General features: G+C 35.9%; 1 protein-coding gene and 1 long non-coding RNA gene across 10 annotated transcripts; one reads left to right on the forward strand and one right to left on the reverse strand.

Annotated features, from left to right (window-relative positions):
- Nucleotides 1-911: 911 nt before the first annotated feature.
- On the reverse strand, nucleotides 912-16,566 carry LOC113811054 (eukaryotic initiation factor 4A-I-like). 9 transcript variants are annotated; one of them, XM_070137804.1, is made up of 11 exons: nucleotides 16,425-16,526; nucleotides 11,473-11,487; nucleotides 9,009-9,023; nucleotides 7,943-8,057; nucleotides 7,528-7,785; nucleotides 7,231-7,396; nucleotides 5,849-6,067; nucleotides 5,039-5,211; nucleotides 4,687-4,856; nucleotides 2,468-2,617; nucleotides 912-1,462 (listed from the first exon to the last, which is right to left on the reverse strand). In XM_070137804.1, the coding sequence occupies exons 1-10, from the start codon at nucleotides 16,448-16,450 to the stop codon at nucleotides 2,473-2,475; spliced, it is 1,302 nt and encodes a 433-aa protein (XP_069993905.1). In that variant the 5' UTR covers nucleotides 16,451-16,526; the 3' UTR covers nucleotides 912-1,462; nucleotides 2,468-2,472. The 9 variants fall into 9 exon arrangements, with proteins under 9 accessions (XP_069993905.1, XP_069993904.1, XP_069993903.1 ...); XM_070137803.1 differs by lacking the exon at nucleotides 912-1,462 and adding an exon at nucleotides 1,509-1,552; XM_070137802.1 differs by lacking the exon at nucleotides 912-1,462 and having other exon boundaries at nucleotides 1,509-2,617.
- Nucleotides 16,567-18,195: 1,629 nt separating this feature from the next.
- On the forward strand, nucleotides 18,196-19,654 carry LOC138866069 (uncharacterized). Its single transcript, XR_011399518.1, has 2 exons — nucleotides 18,196-18,291; nucleotides 18,919-19,654. It is a non-coding gene; the product is annotated as an uncharacterized lncRNA (long non-coding RNA).
- The last annotated feature ends 261 nt before the right edge of the window (nucleotides 19,655-19,915 follow it).

Here is a 19,915-nt window from a genome sequence, read left to right on the forward strand (position 1 = left end):
TAAGTCACGATGAGAGTGAAATAATGCAAAATACCTTTTTTTCTTAGACAATAAAGGATATTAAATTTATATATACATTGACGCATGGTCATTGAAATGTGTACAGTAAATATCTGGTTCATTAGTCTCGTTAATCTGAAAATATCGCCATATGGCAAAACTATCCATAGGCGGAGCTAACTAAATTTTGCTCCTCATTGGCCACAAGCAAAGGTAACGGTAATTTTTCTGACAACATTATCGGGATATTTAAGCATATCGATTGTGTAAACAGTTTAATACCCATGTTATAATTTCAGTCTTATGCACAACTAATTACCCTAACCATTCCTTCCCATTAGCCCAAAGTAATGTTTTATTCGTGCTAAAATATAAACATTATAATCTATGTTGAATAGCTGCTAATTTAGTACAATTAAGCACCAACTTCAGACTGCTAGTACATAGTGAAAATATTTTCACTTTAATATGATCTGCTGTAGTGTCATTTCATCATCATTGTGGCAGATGTTTGTTTTACGAGTATTGGGGCGCTTTTCCATAATGTAGAGGGGAAGTTTTCGTTTGCGGTGCTGTAAAGGGGTATCCCGATCTCCATATTATTCAGGGTACTATTCCTTACTTCTGCCTCGCATTAGCAAGTGCGTGCGCTTTGCGTTATTGCACTTTTGACATTACATGTAAATCTTTCGATGGTTAGCGTTCTTCTGAGACCGAGATTAACGTTTATTAAGGCAGGTATGGATGCCTCTTTTTTACTTTTATGATTTGCTTTCATGGAATTGTTTACTTTGATATTTTAATTTTTTTCTAGAATAGGATCAACACTCATTTTAATTATCTATCGACACTTTAAAATTAACAAGCCAGGTTTGTCTATGCAGGGAGTCCCTTTTTAGATAAATAACAGATATGGCAGTATTCTTTATTCACAATTTCACAAAGTGAATCTCAAGTGCTGGTTAATTAATAAAATCAGTTCCGCATATGTGCTAGTAATATTACAAATTTTGTGCTGCTGACTAACTACAAATGAAAAAATAAAAATAAAACTGCCTAATTCCTTAAATGGACATGTACAGTTCAAATGAATCCTATAGTAATACTGATTAACTGAAACAAGTTTTCCAGGTATACACTTCTCACACAAATGCAATAACAGGGTGTCGTGTAGACCCAAAAGCTAGTCCGATTTTGTTTTCTACATTTTTCTTCACACATACTACAATACTTAAGTTTTTGATTCCTGAACAACATTAAATGCACAATATGCAAACATACAAAAAACTAGGCCATTAAAAAAGGATCTTCAGTAATAAAATAAGGGTACATTAAATTTTGAAAAGAAGAGCACAGTTTTCTGCTACATCCTTGCTCTCTGCTTATAGGGTTCTCCACTTATACCAAGGCCAAAATGCCTTTAACACTGACAGCAATTATATTCCACATTACTGCACCAAACCTGTTGAAAACATAATAATAAAAGGTAATAGATAATTAGACAAATATTGTGACTTGGTGCTTTATTGACCGTGTATCACAGCATCATGACCTGCAAATACAGAAATGAATTTAAGTTTACATTACCTCCAAGTTTTCCCCCTTCCCAATGTGATAAACAATGAAAGGGTCCTGATGTGGTGTTTACAAGTTTTATTAATAAATACACCAAGAGGTTCCATACATCATAAACAAAGATTTCCGCCGGCGCCTTTTCTGGATATAATATCCGTGCCATATACCTAATACTATTTTTCTTTGACAAATAAAAGAGATGCAGGATACAGTGACAATATTGCTGAAAAAACTCATTTTAACCTCTGACTTACTATAGGTGTAATTAAAATGATATCCGTGTTCAATTCCCATGCTTAAGGCAAACACAAGACGAAGGAATATGTAAAAGGCTGGTATCATCATGGATGACATGAAAACAGAGAGATATATATAGCATCGAAAGAAGAGCAAAGAATGAGGAAGAAGAAGAAGTGGAAGAGGAAGACAGAAAAGAGGGAAGAGGAAGGTTGGCTGAGGGGTGGACAGGCTGCCGCCGCTTCCTAGGAGCGGTTCTGATGCCTAAACCCTCTAGTTTATCTAAATTCACAATTATGTATGAAAGTTTTCCACAAATTAAAAATAAAAGGGCTCAGGCCCCTTTGACTCTTATAACTAAAACTAGCTACTTCTGGAAACCATGGAAAACACCTGAATATTCACAATATACAGGCAATATAATATGTCCACCTGGAACCACAAGCTCTAGTGGTAGGCTGATATGAGGATCCCAGGAGACACTGTTCAGATAGGGCTCGGACACTGTACAAGACTCAGATCAGATGCGTCCAAGCTCTCAAGTAGATCACGATGCCAGCTCTCAATGGGGGTAGGCAGCGTGCACAAATGGCGTCAAAACACAGCGCAGGTCGGAGCAACAATAACTGAGGCCTTATTGTTGCTAGTCTCTCACCTAGTTTAAATCAAATCCGCAACATTCATGGGCATCTCTTCAATAGAGGTTCGGTAGTGTTCTTCAATGTCCTGGAGAATTCTAGCGTCGTCAGCAGTCACAAAATTAATGGCTACACCCTTTCGACCGAATCGTCCACCACGACCAATCCTGAAGAGAAAGTTGCAAGTTAGTTCTTAGAATTAGGAAAGATCTCAATCCATTATTTAAACCAATCAAAAAATGACAACTTTGGGATATTTTCATATGTACCACAAGTAAATTTTGTCTTATGAGGTTATATGTGTACATAGATCAGTCAACTTAGATCAACCTTATTTATAATCATTCTTAATCTCATGCTTAACAGGATCTACTATTAAAGAAACTGCTAAAGGTAAATACAGAGGTTTAAGTTCTGAAATGGAAAATTTCCAAAAATCCACTCAGCCCTCAATTACATAAAACTTGTTAGGTAGAACCCCTGTAACAGCCTTTAACATGCATCCAAAATGCACTGAGAGTGAAAATATGTACCAGAAAAAGATAGAAAAAGACCTTTAATAGCAACTTGAAAGATGCATATTTATGAAGAAAATCCATGCAAATAAAGTGTGTCAATCAGCCTACCTGTACCCACATTGACCAATTTTCAAATTTGGGAAAACAATTACAAAGCAAAGCAATAAAGTACTTTAATTTCATAAGTAGTGCATTATTCACCCAATGATTAACACTTTCACAGTGAAAGAAAGATGTTAAAGCCTAGAGTTATCACAGATTTTTGCAATGTAGAATGTCAACTAGCTAAATGCTTGTTATCAAATCTGATCATATGAAAGATTTATATTTTTGCAAACTACATTCAGCTACCAGCACAATTTTACACCTTTGCACAAATTTTTAAGGGCTATTAATATACTTGTCAGTTGGAAAAAGGACAAATAAGAGACTAGTAATCATCTATCTGAGGAGCCTAATCCAAATGGGTGTCTATAATACACTTCAAGATAGGCAATTTTACCCATTATCATGTAAGGTTTTATATCAAAACCTTAAAAAAAAAGCTTTCATAGCTGACAGATAAATTTCCTTTAGTATTCTAAATGCATGCAATTTCAGATGACACTGAAGATATATTAAAGCAAAACTTTAAAGATTTACAATAAGAAAGTGTACAAGATCAAAGTTGATAGAATCTTCCTTAAAAGTTTACCCAATGCCAGATATCATTAGTGTTTAATTACAATTAACTTTCTATAGAAGCAGCAGCCTCAAAAGTAGTGTGAAAAAGTCCTATCCTTAGGAAGTATACTTATGGTAAGGTGTGCACAATAAACAAGTGAAAACAATGTGGGCAAGGCAAAAAACTCAAAACATTTCTAAACAAAATAAAATATATTGGAGAGAAGCAAGAGAAAATGCCTTGCTCCCAACCTGCAGGACACTTGACTGATGTCATACAAGATAGTGATGCCTATGTTGAAAATTTAGTGGAAAAAGCTCACCTTCGGAGCCATGCTCAGAGTAGATGCAGTATTTAAATTCCCCATATAATTTCAAAGCTATCTTAAAGATTAAAACTTTCTGTATAATGGCTACAATCATGCTTTTTTCTAATGGAAAATTGAGCCCCCCCCCCCCTTTTTCTTGTCCTTTTCTTTAAGGTCAAACTTTTATGATCATGTGCCAATTTGTGTAACCTAAGTTTTAACGAATAAAGGATGAATCATTACAATTAAGTTTCCTAAAGATAGCAAAGGCATATGAGACTAGTCTATTCGCATCAGTGAAAAACTTGTAATGCCATTTTCCGATTATCGAGATCTATCCCTATTTCATTAAAAATGGTAAGCAAATCAACAACGATATCAATGAAATAAAAGCCTTATATATTTATACAGGATATAAATGCTTTTTTTTTTCTTTTTTTGCACAAGATACTTTCTAGAAATGGACAGTTGCAAATACATGAACTCTTGCCTTAATTTTTCTTGTTATTATCTTCTTTAAATTGTACATGTGGAGAGTGGCGGTAAAAGCCAAGGAATACTATAATCTAATTTGACAGTTATTCAAGTACATAATGCTGCAGCTCCAAAATATTTTCCAAAATATAATGCAATTTCCTGTCCTTCAATTTCCAGATTCTCTGATCTGCTTAGTTCCCCCATCCAAGGATTCCATCAACTGTTAGACCCAGAATCTTCGGCCTAAGAAGAGGCTTCCACTGAACTTACCTATGAATGTAGTTTTCCCTGTTTGTAGGAAGGTCATAGTTAATGACAAGGGACACCTGCTGTACATCGATACCACGGGCCAATAAGTCAGTTGTGATCAGAACACGGGATGATCCAGAGCGGAACTCGCGCATGATGACGTCACGCTCCTTCTGGTCCATGTCACCGTGCTGAAGTTAAGCAAAAAGTAAATAGAATAATTTGTTACTTGTATTATAAAAGGAAAATATATCTACCAATTTGCCAGATAAATCCACCAATTCCAATACTAAATACCTAATTTTGTATGACATGACACTAAGCACAAGCCTCGACATTACAACTTGAACAACTACAATGTCCTCCTGCTTACCATAGCAGACACTGTGAAGTCACGCTGGTGCATTTTGTCGGTAAGCCAATCCACCTTCCTTCGGGTGTTACAGAAGATAACAGCTTGGGTGATGGTGAGAGTTTCGTACAGATCACACAGGGTCTCTAACTTCCAGTCTTCCTTCTCAACATTCACATAGAACTGCTTGATACCTGGAAAAATATGACAATTAGCCGAGTGTCATTGAAATAGATAATTGTCCATTGTAAGAGATCATTTTTTTGCAATTTGTACTATCATAAACAGAAAAATACTGAGAAACAACTTTTCATATAAATAAAGTATCCAAAACTCACTGCAATCACCAACTTTACAATAATTTATGATTTTTATTCTCACCAGTGTTATTTTTGCTTTGGGAAGCTCTACCAATTTATGACAAACAATCTTGAATGACAATGAATAACCTGACAGTATGAGATGTATTTGACATTTTATGCTGATGACCATTATCAATAATCATTATCAACAACATTCAGGTATTTCAAACATTTTAACCTTTTTTGTGAGGTTATTCATTCTCATCTAAATCTACATTAGGAGGTAATAACCAAAGACCATTATTTCAACAATTCTGCTATATCATGCTTATGAATTTCACTTGGCAATTTCCATCACCCTTAAATTCTCTTAACCAGTTTCATAGTCAGCACGTCTCAAATGTAATATACATTTCAAATTTTCTTTTATTAGATTACTTATGAAAAAGGAATGCATTTTTCATATTCAAAACTCAAGGGATTTGGTAAACCACCTCCGTAAGAAGAACCAAACTTGTGCATCAGGTACCTTCAAGGGTCAGCTCCTCCTTCTTGACCAAGATGGTGATTGGCTTTCGCATGAACTTGGTGGTTACATCCATGACATCAGCAGGCATGGTAGCAGAGAGCAACACAACCTGCACATCGTGGGGGAGGAACCGGAAGACATCGTAGATCTGGTCCTTGAAACCACGTGACAACATCTCATCAGCCTCATCAAGAACGAACATCTTGATGTCCTTCGGCTCTGGAATGATTTAACAATTACTTTTAGTAGAAAGATACAAAAAGAAAATAACAGAAAAAGAACTTCAGTAACAATCAGCCAATTGCCACCAGGAATTTGTAACATTCACTGTTGTATTGTTTTCATAAATAGATCTATATATAGAAGGCTCCACAAGTGCTCAATCACCTACAGTACTTCACCCGATTTTCCCCGTTCTTCAGGACTTTTTTGCTAATGATGTCAATACTGATATTACAGACAATTATAATATCATTGACATTTTAATCATTAGTGTTATTAATAGTACTGATATCAATAAAAATAAAAATAAAAAAATCAAGGAAATTAGGATAAACAAACAATACGTCAGACTACCGATTCTCCTTAACTAATTACTTATGGATCCATCCATGTGTAAATATAATAAAATCAACTGTGGGCATGCCATGTGCTGAAATGCCATCCCTGGCAGAATTGGGTTAATGAGTAAGTACAATGTTAACTTGGACCTTTAAGCTTTTAGAAGCAAGGGAATATTTTGTCTGCCCGTTATTGTGAATGAAACACGGTTAATTAACTTTTAAATCTGTTACTGTTTGGCAATATTCCTCTAACTTTAATGCCCCTACCCTTCTACCCCTACACCCACTGTCTTAAATGTGTAAATCTTCCTACTTTCTCCCCTATATACCTAGGGTATCATTTTTTTGTTTTGCTACTCCACTGTTCAAAGACTCAAGACAATTTGAAGTGGCAGCATGAATATTTTCTGCTGGGGAAAATCAAGCTCTTTAAATCTTCTAGACTAAATTAATCCTTGATAAAGACAAAATTCATGGTTACTTGCAAGCAGGGGGAAAAAGCAGTTTAGGCAATTTAGGGTTTAATGGTTTACATGTTGTCTACAATAATTTTATCAAAGCAAAGTGCCAGATAAATTTTAATCAGACTTTATTCTAGCACCAATGCATGCTATGACCAGAATACAGGATCCAGATCACTCTCAATAGATGCTGTAAGAAAATTTCAAGCCTGTGAACTTTATAATTATTCTACTTACAAGGGGAAAGATTTATATCCACTTAACTATTTTTGGGTAGTTACAAAAAGTAATTCTAAGAGGATTTCTAAACAAATTCAGTTACTTCCTTTCACAGAAAAGACCATACAACCAGACTTACCTAAGACTCGGCGATTGATCATGTCATACACTCGGCCAGGGGTACCTACAATGATCTGTACACCCATCTCAAGGCGACGCATGTCCTCACGGAGATTTGTGCCACCAATACAGGCATGGCAAGATACATTCATGTAGTCGCCAAGAGCAAGCACCACCTTCTGAATCTGTAGGTATTCCACTCATATTAGACCACCAATGACAACACACTGCAACTAATATTTCAGACATGGAAGACTATATAGACATAATAACAGGCCTTTTGTTAGAATACCACACACCTTAGTTCCATGCTTACCTGCTGGGCCAATTCTCGGGTAGGGGCCAGGATGAGAGCCTGGGTTTCTTGGGATTTGGAGTCAATCCTCTGAAGGATTGCAATGGAGAAAGTAGCAGTTTTGCCAGTACCAGACTGAGCCTGGGCAATGGCATCGTGGCCCTTGATACAAGGCATAATGGCACGTTGCTGGATGGCTGAAGGTTTCTCAAAACCATAGGCATAGATACCTCTAAGTAGGGATTCATTGAGGTTCATGTCATCAAAGCTTGTAGCAACCTAGAGGGGGGAAAAAAGTTTTTAAATTTGTGGTCTCTTGATACAAGTATTTCTTTTCATATGCTGACCAGATAATGAAGTAATTCTAACAAGAAATTGATCAATCCCATAAGGAAATACTTGTGCTAGCCAAAAATAAAATACAATGAAAAATTACCTCTGTCCATGTGGACTCGATGATTCCATCAACATCCATACCGGCTGGGCCATCATAATCCTTATTATCATTGTTCCCACCACCACTGCTTCCACCAGTTCCCCACTCTTCATCCCTGGAAATAACGAATTAAGCGTCAGACATCAACAGAATATAATCTTCTGATAGTTTTCTAAACCATCTTAGGAAGATAACTGCAATCTAAAGGTATGAATACTTTGTAAAAATGGATTACCCCCTCCCCATTCTTTTATAGGGTTTGCAAGATATATCTGAATTCTTAACTTTCCACAAAGTTCTGATGCAAGTTATCCAGTTAACCTTCCAAGATAGCTCCAATGGTATATAATAATCAAAAACTGGTTAGAGAGTAAATAACAAATATTGAGATATGTAAAAAAAACTGACATGAATACAGAATAGGAAAACAATGCACAAGAGATATGGGGGTTAACACTGTCTGTACTAGGGCCATAAAATAATGTATAAAGGAAAATACACTAACTCATCGTAAAATTGTAAAATTTAAGTACATCTCAAAATAGAAAAATAAGCACACACAAAGTACAGAATAGTCAAATTTTAAAAACTATGTACTAGAAAATCCTTGTAAGCAAAGTTATATCTATTCCCCCTTTTCTCTCTCTTCTTTTTAATTTAAAGTTTGAAAATTTCAAACAAACACATCTAGTCCTACATGCATGAGAGCCTTACTCTATACTGTACTCCACACTACTATGCCCTTTAGCCCAAATAAAAATCTTGATGCCAAACAATTCTATATGATCATGCTCTAGATTTTCTGAATCTTTGTCAAGAAAGCAACTTAAGTACGAGATATTGCAATTTATACAATATATATCCAATTATGAATAGTTATATATAAAGCTGTGTAAAATATATTGATATACATATATATACATATACATATATATATTGTATGAAATGTATGTAAATACATATTTTCAGGATTAACCTACAGTTAAAAAACAAGAAAATAAAAACACTCGAGCCACTCGATAAAAGCCAGTAAAAATTGTTAGTTTAGAACAAAATGAATAATTACCTTGAGTCCCCATCCCTGTAGAAAGGGGAAAACAATGTGTCAGATAATGAAAAAAATCCTTAAAGGTAACAATTAAAAACTTAATCTTAAAGAATATTTTTCAAAGTGTTTGGTGTTTCAGAATTTTTTTCTCTTCATATTGATGCAGAAAAAATATGTATCAACCAGGACAAAAAATTACATCAAGAGTATACACAGTATGTAGATAAATATGCACATTATATAAGACATCAAACAAGATTCATATATATATATATATATATATATATATATATATATATATATATATATATATATATATATATATATGCATATAAATATATAATATATATATATTATATATATATATATATATATATATATATGCATAGTACATAAAATACTATTTATCTTAAAGATAAATTTTCTTATGTTTAAAAGAAAATTACTAAATCAATGGTTAGAAAGTGAGAAAAGACCAAACTGGAATTATATACACACCTACAACAGACTGGCTATGAAGCAACTCAAGTATATAATAGATTTGAGTTCAAAAATAAATTAAAAAGATTGCTAGATACAGGATATTCCTAATAAATAAAAAATACATTGGAATATAACTCCCACAATAGTGAGATTATCAATTTGAAAGTATTATATATTGCAGATATAGAATGCAAGTAATCCTGTAGTGACCTTGAGTGCTTGTAGTCTTTACTCCTTGCTCAAGTATGAATCCAATCTATTTTTAGACACTCAAGTATGTAAAATATTAACAGAATGAAGTCACTACATTCTTTAGGCATCCTCTGAATCCTAGCTTCTCATTAAATACAAATATTGAAAATCTTTAGCAATGACCCATTTTATTAATTTCTTAATTATTGCTCCATTAGACACCATTTCTATTATTACAAAATGGTGGGGGGGGTGGGGAGATTCTAAAGCATATATGAGCATATATGAAAAGAGCCCGAACAGCTTTCATGAACACAAATCCTTCAATACATTTATAATCATTAATATAGGCATAATTAGACAGGTTAAGGAAGAAGCAATGTTATTGGGTCTATCATACCTGATGTCAAATGTTATAATCCTTTTGTTACATGGATACCCTTCATAACTCAGATCAGGCAATAACACTGACAGGTTGCTAAATAAAAAGGTTTAGTAAAATTTAGTTCTTCGCCATGTTAAATTGAAATATAGTCTGGTTGACTACTGCATTTATGATTCTTAGTAAATCAACTTAAGACTGCTATTACTAAAGCATTGCTGTGCACTATCACTTTTATGGTGTCTATAAAATTCCACTTCATGCAACAAAAATAGAAAAAAAAAATGTTAAGTCATTCCCAAGTCTCATTCCCACCACACACAAATTAACAAATGATATGGAAGATCTTCAAAATAGGAAGTGTATCTAGACTCACACTGGGTGTATGTTTTGTGCAAGCTGTGGCTAAACCAGATCTGTGCTAAATAGTTACCAAGAATCACAGATCAAAGGCCATGAAGCAAAAAAAAAAAAATAATAATAATTCCCTATTTGTTTTTCTATGAATTTAAGCAGATCATTATATCTCAGCAATATTAACAGGAATATAACCTTTGGCTACAAGGTCACTGGTGCATCTGTAATAGACAGGTTTGAAATGCACTTTCACTGCCAACAATTTCCCAAGAATCATAGAAAATCCCAAGCTTCATGAATTCTAGGCAAAGATCTAAGGTAAATACTTTCAAGATATCCACAGTGCCCCAGGAAAGGATCTCTCTTCTTGTGATCAGATTTTTTTTGTTTCTTGTTTAATTTAATAATCAAACAGCTTTGTACAAACTTAATGGATACACCAGCAATGCCTCAAGTGATCACTGTATCCCAAGCTATTTTCCTCTGGTAAAGGCCATCAAATCATCTTCATTTATATCTACATAAAAGCAGGAGCTTGTAAGCCTCTTTGGTGACATGGTCAAATTACAAAGTTAATGTGCTCTTCTTGCCAGGATATACAAAACAGAATTGCAGGTCTTTGTCAGAGCTCTAAAGCTGTGCAGGTCAGGGCAATTACATAATTTATTGTTGGTGTATTAGTAAACTATCAAATGAAATAATTTGTACATGACATCTAATCTGAATACAGTTTAATACTCTGAATATCAATCACCTAAGAAACATCACCAAATCGTGATTTTATGCTTTTACTCGACAACCATTAGAAATCAAGTCTTCAAATATATTTTCAAAACTAACACTGCAAGAAAATCAATGTTACTAATGGTAAGGATTTAATCATGCAAGAAAAAAAACAATTACTATATACTATTTCAGTAGAAAATTATCATTGTATTAGTAATATCACTACATTTCCATATAAAACAAATGCAAGAAATAAATTATATATTCTAGGATTGTATCAAGAAAAAATCAAGCCAAACGATATCTACTTAATATACACTTTAATGTTTGGGCCCTCTTTACCTGATTTCTTCATCCCTGTAGGGAAGAAAAAATGTTTTAGAAAAGTCTCCTTAAAAAGTCATGTATCAACGTTCCACTTACAAATACAAAAATACAAAAACAAAATTAAAAGGTATAAAAGTAACTATACATAAAGAAACAAGTTGTAATACTTTTGATTTTGTGACTGCAAACATTGGTTATCTTCCAGCATGCAAGGACAGTACACCATTAGAGGATAAAATATAAAAATCTACATTTACATTCTTAAAAATACATCTAAATAGTACAGGTTACATGTACAGCTGTCATACATTTAAAAAATAATCTAGCAGTCACACAAGGGGATATGCATGTCATTTAATATATTGGCTCTGCAATATAATGGATAAATGTACACAAGCTACAGTCCCTTTCCTTTACAGATAAAACCTGGGACTTGCATCTGAAGTTAAGAGCCAAGTTTGAATTTAAAAAAGTATATCCTCAACCATACAGAAAGATATTCAAAATCTAGAGTCATGGTCCTCCATCTTACCACAGATACTCACTAGTATAATCTACAATACAAAATGAAGCTGGTTATGACAGTGATGAATAAAAAATAAGGTCTACCATGAAAGTCCCATTGGCTACAACACCCTTACATTTGTATTTACTTCCAAAAGATAAAATGCATACCATCAACAGATTTGCTAAAGACCAATTTTTAGGTCTAAATTTCTGAATATACCATCAAAGAGCAATGAAGGCCATCCATTCAAACCCTTTAAGAATCAAAACAAACTAGTATCCTTACTTCAAGCACTTACTATTCCATTATGTAGTTTTTTATAATCATCAGTAATGATATATCAATTGGTAATAAATTTTTCTAAAGAAAATTCTAAGAATAGGGCATGTACAAGGTAACATAAGCTAAGTAATTGACTTATGGTAAGTGCTATGAGAAGCATGTATAACCATAATTAAAGAAAACTACAGGACATTAAATGCATACTTTTCAATCACTGCTTCATCAATGATTCCTAAAGGTGAAGGTAAAAAAAAATTGTAACATTTGCAAACTTTTCCCTAGGTTGATGGATAAGACAATCAGAAACATGAGCTGCCAATACTAAATTTGTGACATTTTACACAAGATATCTACATTAAAAATGATATGGGATGAAGCACATTCCAATAATAGCCGAGACACCAACAGACCAACCATAACCTGCCACCCTCTTGTAACAGAGGGAAAGTCAATGAAATGAAACAAACTAAACAGAAAATGAGAAAATAAGTATGATCTAAGAGGAAACAGAAAATAGCATCGTCTATAAAATCAATATGCTAAAGGTAAGCCCATATTGTTCATCAAAGTACAAGGATCTACAGACCAAGTGATTGCATAACCTTTGCAGTACAATCCAGCCCAGGTCAACAAACTTTCATGTATATTCTATTCAGATTGAGCTTGTAGACCTTCCTTGCACTAACAACAAATACAACGCTAATCCATGCTCCACCTTTCCAAAAATAAGAGTGAATGCTACAGATTATCACTAGCCCTAAAAGTGTGGAGATAATGGCAAAGCTTGATATAATGAAAGATTCTAGAAATATGAAATTTGAAATAATGTGTTTTAATTTATCTTTCCATGTGAGACAGGAATTTACACCAAATGTGCACGTAGCAATGTATTTTAGAAAACTATAAGGCTATAATCACTATGGGCCAAAGTGGAAAGCTGTTCACAGTTCCCAATGATGCATGACTAGCTTCATGCCACATCAGAAAGGAAGTTTTTTTTCCTCTGTATATTTCCTGTCACCTATGTGCCAAGTGATGAGATACAGGAGGTACATTTTTTTGCTTCTCCAAACATTAACTTCATTCTCAATTCTGGTACTAAAGGACAACTAGGGGATTGAAAAAAAAATATATAATACATATATATATATATATTATATATATATACATACATATACATGGTCTTGAAAATAAGTTCATTCTTTACAATAGAGACACTCAAAGACTAAGCATTTTTTTTTTCTTTTTCGAACAATTCAAGTTGACCTGACTGGGCATGCAGTCAGGGTGGGTTGATGGAGGGTTCTGCCCCCTAACACCTCCGTCAAAGATCGTCTTCATATCAGTATGCACAGCAAGAGCTAAAACTTGGGAGCACCAAGTGAAACTAGACTATGAAAGGTACTTTCCACTATCTTTTTCCTTTATTTGTGGCATTACTATTCTTGACTGCAAATTATTTATTGTACCAATGACTGCAACATTTTGTCCTCTAAGAATAATGACAAGTTTGCCTAACCTTAGTGTATGCATACCATACAGACTAACCAACAATACCAATCTTGCCTACTCCAACTTACACTTACACCCAATGCCCTACAACAAACCAGCCCTTCGGCCCTGCCAGCTCCTTACAAATACTACAACGAACAAGTTGAGAGCATCTGGTCTTACTCATGTTTTCTGAATTGTAATTCATAATTTATTATCAATTTCTTAAGCGAGTTGCACCAGTTTGTGGATCTGACTTGAATAGCAGGAATCTGTTTTTGGACCACCAAAAATAATCGCAAAGCTTCACATTACAAGGACCTCGCAGAAAAGCACCAACTTTCCAGTCCAATGAGTTGCAAGCTTAACCCACTAATGACGGGTGTCCCACATATTAGACATCCGAAAAAATAAATGTCGCTGGGCCAGTGTGATGCTGTATCCGGGCTCGCACTCCAATGCAGCAGTGGGCTGCAGCCAGCGGGCGTACAGAGTGCGGGGCAGCTCCGCCCGCCAATTTTGTACCCGCCCGGAATCTTTTATTTTCGGCTTCAAAAAATACTGGCATTAATGGGTTAAGGATATATTGGCCTGCCTCTCCTTCAAAGTAAAAATTAATGAAGGTTTCAGAGGATTCAAGGGAAATACAAAAACAGATTGTGTAATGATAACTGACACTACCAAACAACTCGATGCAGAAAACAGCCTCTGAGGAACTGAAAATGGACTCCGTCTCATTTTCTGAATGTATGCCATGCATACCACAGTGAAGACAAGATTTCTCTGCTCCCCATTAACCCTCCCCTTGTACAGTGCCCAAAGGGCACACCCTGTCACAGCAATTTAGACTGATGAATAATTATTTTTAATGTGGAGTAGGGACTTAGTCTCTGGAAAGTGCGGCCATACTGTAAAGAACTACCAGTTAATCTTTACGGTATGCATGTAGTCGTCCTTACAGGATATAAATCAGGGACATAAAAGGCAATGCCAGTACAGGATATAATCAGACATGTAAAGCAGCACCATTCACGTCAGAAAAATGATCATGAAAAGCACCACTCATAACTAAGTCCACTCTGTTCTCCCATGGGGGTAAAAACTAATGCATTGGCCATAGAGCACAAAACCATTAAACAAATTTTCTGAAGTAAAAGTAGAGCCATAACCTCTCATTAAAATCCACAAACTCCTCTTCATAAGATAACATGTTGTGAACTCAATGCTGTATATTCTATTATCAAACTTCCCTTGGTACTGATCAATGAAGGAAGAAAATAAGGGGGGGGTAGGTTATGGGGGAGAGAAGAAGAAGAAGAAAAAAAAAAAAAATGCCCATTCTATCTCCTTGAATGTGTAGATGGTTTGTTTGCCTTTGCCGACATGCAAAGCATAGACTATGGCGATAATTCCTTTAGGTCCCAATCAGAACTTTACCTTTCACTACACAGCAAATCGTACAATTCAAACCACTAAAATGCTCATTACTCAACATGTTGTACCTGATCAGCAAATGATGCAATACACTCCTAGCTCCACACCTTTCCTACTTTTACCTAACACACTAATTAAATACAATCCACCAGCCATTGCATAAAATTTTAAATATTCTCTCAAAAAGTAAAAAAAACAAATCTGTGCATCAAAACACTTTCCGACCCAATTGGCATTACACTGAACATTCTCCGGAGACATCCTCTGGAAGAAAAGTTGGCTAGCCAACATTCCTCGAATTCAAACCAATCATACTACTCAGCCGTCAGTATCCTAGATCCTCGACCTAAACCCAACCTCGCAAAAAATACTACCAATCCCACCAGAACGGGAATCCCCAAACTACCTTCGGAAACTTCCCCGCAACAAAGAAAAAAAAAGAGAGCACAAACCAAAATTGAATCTTGGCGAGAAAAAGGACTACACGACCCACAAAAACCCCACCTCCAAACTCCACTCGGGGAGGGAAAAAACCCAACCTCTCCTTGGCTATTGCATCACAGGTGGCCCGTCCTATCCCCCCCCCCCATTGATAAAAATTTCCCACCACCTTCATTCACAATGGCCGATTTCCCACTCCCTTCTGACACGTGGACGAAATCATGAGTAAATTGACAGATTTTGATGTGCCAAACTCTCTTTTTTCCTTTTCATGCGGCAAAAATGCTTTCGTAATTTCATGCCAAACTTTGGGGGATATAAATCAAAAAGATTGAAATCACTTTATGAAATCGTGGGTTTGGATGGGGAAATGTACATCGAAAGCACTATATCGCGTAAGAAATGGAATGGGAAGGAAATTTATTAATATATTAAAATACAATATCCAATACACGCTTCTGTCACTCGAGGGTATTTAATAATTTTTAACTTAATTAAGTACTTTTTCACTCCAAAAACAGGTCTCGTAAGAATCGAACTAAATAACCGCACTAAATTCACCTTCACGGTTCCTCGACCTTTAAAAACCGGCATTAAATTAAAATAAATAAGAAGTCCAGCTGATCGCCCTATCTCCGGCCGCCATTACACGACCCAAACCCTCAGTCTCCACTTTTAAATCTCTTTTTGCGTCTAAATCCCCAGTCGGAGGCTCATTTTATCTCCCTAGCAATAACGATTCACATCTCTTCTCTCACTTCCACTCACGAAAAAGCCTCGAAAGGCCAGAAAATAGCCGGAAATCACTCACTTTTGATGATCGTATTTGTCGGACATCTTGCTTGTTACAGAGACTCCCTTCAAAGGACCGTAAATATGTAGACCACATGAGAGTATTGCTACGCCCGATTTATCCCTTCTAGATCGCTTTTTTTGCCCTCATTTGGTACGAAAATGAATGTATATCGTTTATTATAGCAGTAGATAAATTAAATAAGAGGAAATGTGTGAGAAAATATGGATTTATTGGAGGGACTAGTTTGTATAATGCAATCCCATCATGGCGGAACATGACGTCATCGCGGACACCGCTGCAGCGGGATTTTTAAAAGTAGTATGATGTTGCACTATGATTTCGACATGCTTCGTAATCTATTGTCTTGGATATAGTTATTTTATATTTTTTATGGTCTTTGAGTGAATTTTGTTTCATATCCGGTGATGTTACGGTTTATATGAACATACTTTCTTTGTGAAAGGAAACGCCGTGTTATGCAATGCCGGTAGCAAATAGTACAAACCATCCACCATACAAAGACTTAAAGTATAAAGTTTATCCGTTAGTCTTGCTTTGCATAGATGGAATAATTACATAGTGGCAAGTTATTTAACAAAATACCCGTAAGCCAGAAACCGAACGCTTAAATCACACATTTTTTCTACATTCATAAAGAGACATGCTAATAATCTAAGAAAAAAAAGAAAAAAGATAAAATGCTCATGGATATAGTACCCGAATCATGAGATCTGTTCCCTCGTTCAGTTTCTGATTGTTTTTACACTCGCTAAATCCATCTACCAGAACAGATGCTAAGGAGCCGGGAGATGCGAGCCGATCCTGTTCATTACCACAGATCTCAATCATTTTCCTTTTTTTCTCCATCTTCTCATGCGTTTGGATATAGACTTATATTCAGAAACGAAGTACAGGTGTATCTAAATGTTAAATCTAAAACAGCAGCAGTAAGGCGAGAACATAACGACTGTAACACATTCACGCACAAGTAGGTCAAGTTGACTAGATCACTGTCGGTCAGTGTGAGTGCCTGCTAATTTCAAAGATTCATGCTCTTTACTAATAATAGTGTATGAAAAGGGTTATTTTTTATGTGGACAATAAATGAGAAAGTCTCACGCCACACGAGCATTACTGTTGTTTATTATTCATCAGTATCTCTCGCTTCTTTCCTTGGTATTTTTATTGATCTTACTGATAATATCTTTTCTGATTTATTTCTTCCTTGTTGATCAAGTAATTCGGTGGCTTCCTTTATTTGACTCATTTTCAACAAAAGAAAAAGAACTTTCCATTGTGGTGTGTTCTATTCTCTTTCATGCCGTTGCTCCGGACCTTCTGGACAGAGTTGACCTAATTCAAGTGCCTGTCGCCTCAGCTGCTTTTGGGAGGGACACCATCGTATGAAGGTTAAAAGCCATACACACACAGAGAGAGAGAGAGAAGAGTGAGAGAGAGAGAGAGAGAGAGAGAGAGAGAGAGAGAGAGAGAGAGAGAGAGAGAGAGAGAGAGAGAGAGAGAGAGAGAGAGAGAGAGAGAGAGAGAGAGAGAGAGAGAGAGAGAGAGCACCCTTAGACAATGAGAGAAAGGGCAGAGACTCGGCCAGCCGGGCAAACAAACAAACGAATGCATAAGGGCAGTGCAGAAACACAGACAGACAGACGAACAGCGAGAGGACCCGAAGTGAATGTACACGTACGCCACCCACACGTCCAGGCGACCACACCGGCCGGGAGGTGTACCGCTAAACTCATCTTGAATGACGTCACTCACCGGCATCCATGACGTCACGACTAGGCGTCATCAGAGTCCTCGCGACACGTGGGTGTTGCTCCTACGCGGGCGGCGGCGAGAGATCTGGTTCTGCGAACGCTATTGTACTGTACGTTCGATAATTCCATTTGTGTCCTTTATTTTAAGGGAAATTGTGAATTTATAAAAGGTTATTATTTTAAAGTAATTTCATGTCATTTTCTTCGTTTATCGTGAGGGAAACCTTTGTCTTCTCTGTTAGAAACAAGTTTATGAATGCCGGTAGCAGTTTATTGGAAATAATAATAAGAGCTTATTGGTTTAGAGACTAGACCACGTGATGTAACAAACATAGAAAACTGTATCAAGTATTTACATAGACTGAAATATCGATCCTGTGATGGTTACTTCCGTTTTTCTTTGTCTGTCCCCATAGATTCATTGTAGTGATCAAATTGTGAGCTTGTAAAGTATTTTGATACAAAATCTTTGCATCTGATCCATATTTCAATAATAAAAACATACAAGTGGAACAGTAACCCCCAAATTAGGGATTATTTTCTCCTACTGCCTGAACAATGACCTTTGTTCCAGCCGATGTTAACCGCACGAATCTCACTCGTATTTCAATCTTCATTGTCCTTTCTTCATCTTTCTTTACTCTCTTTTCCTCTTACACCTTCCCTGTTAGTATAAGTCATTGCATTTCTTAAAAAACTCCTTGCATTTTCTGTACCGACTTCTTGGAACATTTCAGAAGTTCTTTGTGGCCCTGGTTGGCGGGGCTGAGTCACATGGAAATCCTCGAGGCTTGAAGCGGTGCCAAAGGAATCACGGAAGGCTGCTTTCCTTATACTTAAACCTACGCAAAGACACATATCTATCTGTCTACAGTGCGCACCCCTCTCTCTCTGTCTGTATGTATGTGAGGATCAGGCTTGGCTATGAATACTACTGGGAGCTGGCGTTCAAACAAGCGAGCAAGAAAAAGAACACAGGGTGTGTATTTTACCTAAATCACATACATTGATACACTATACATTACAGTGTCCTATGCTTCAGACATATAGAAATGCAGAGATAACAAGTTAACCTGAACAGGCCGTATGGATGATTAGGAATAGTCAGGTATTTGAGATTTTGAAGGGGTTCAGGCAATTTGCACCAGTATCATAAATAAATATATTTGGCGAATATGCACAGATATGTAGGCTATTACTAATGCTGAGACTATAATATCTCCTACTATGTTGCGGATGACTGACGTATGTTAGGCATCAATTCTCTTGAAACACAAATATTCCACCAAACAATTGATTTATCTCTTTTCCGGGATTATAATTATATATTGCACGCATATTATATCCTATGTACGCCGTATGTGATTATGTAAGTCCAGGAGGGTACTTATCTGGATGATGGTGGCAGTATATACCGATATGTAAGCCAATGACTTTGAATACTTGTATTTTTGTCATTAAATATTGTATATATCTTATAGCTGTTATTATACCTAATTATTGTATGTAACTTGTGAGTCCACACAGGGACTTACTAAGATGGGAGTGAGGATAACCTAACTTATCTCATCCCTTTGAGATGTAGTTTTTTGTCTCAATAAACGTGTCAAAGTCAAATTCTCTCTCTCTCTCTCTCTCTCTCTCTCTCTCTCTCTCTCTCTCTCTCTCTCTCTCTCTCTCTCTCTCTCTCTCTCTCTCTCTCTCTCTCTCTCTCCTCTCTTCCTCTCCCCTGTC

The sequence above is a fragment of the Penaeus vannamei genome, chromosome 23 (genome assembly GCF_042767895.1).
Source record: "Penaeus vannamei isolate JL-2024 chromosome 23, ASM4276789v1, whole genome shotgun sequence".
NCBI lineage: Eukaryota > Metazoa > Arthropoda > Malacostraca > Decapoda > Penaeidae > Penaeus > Penaeus vannamei.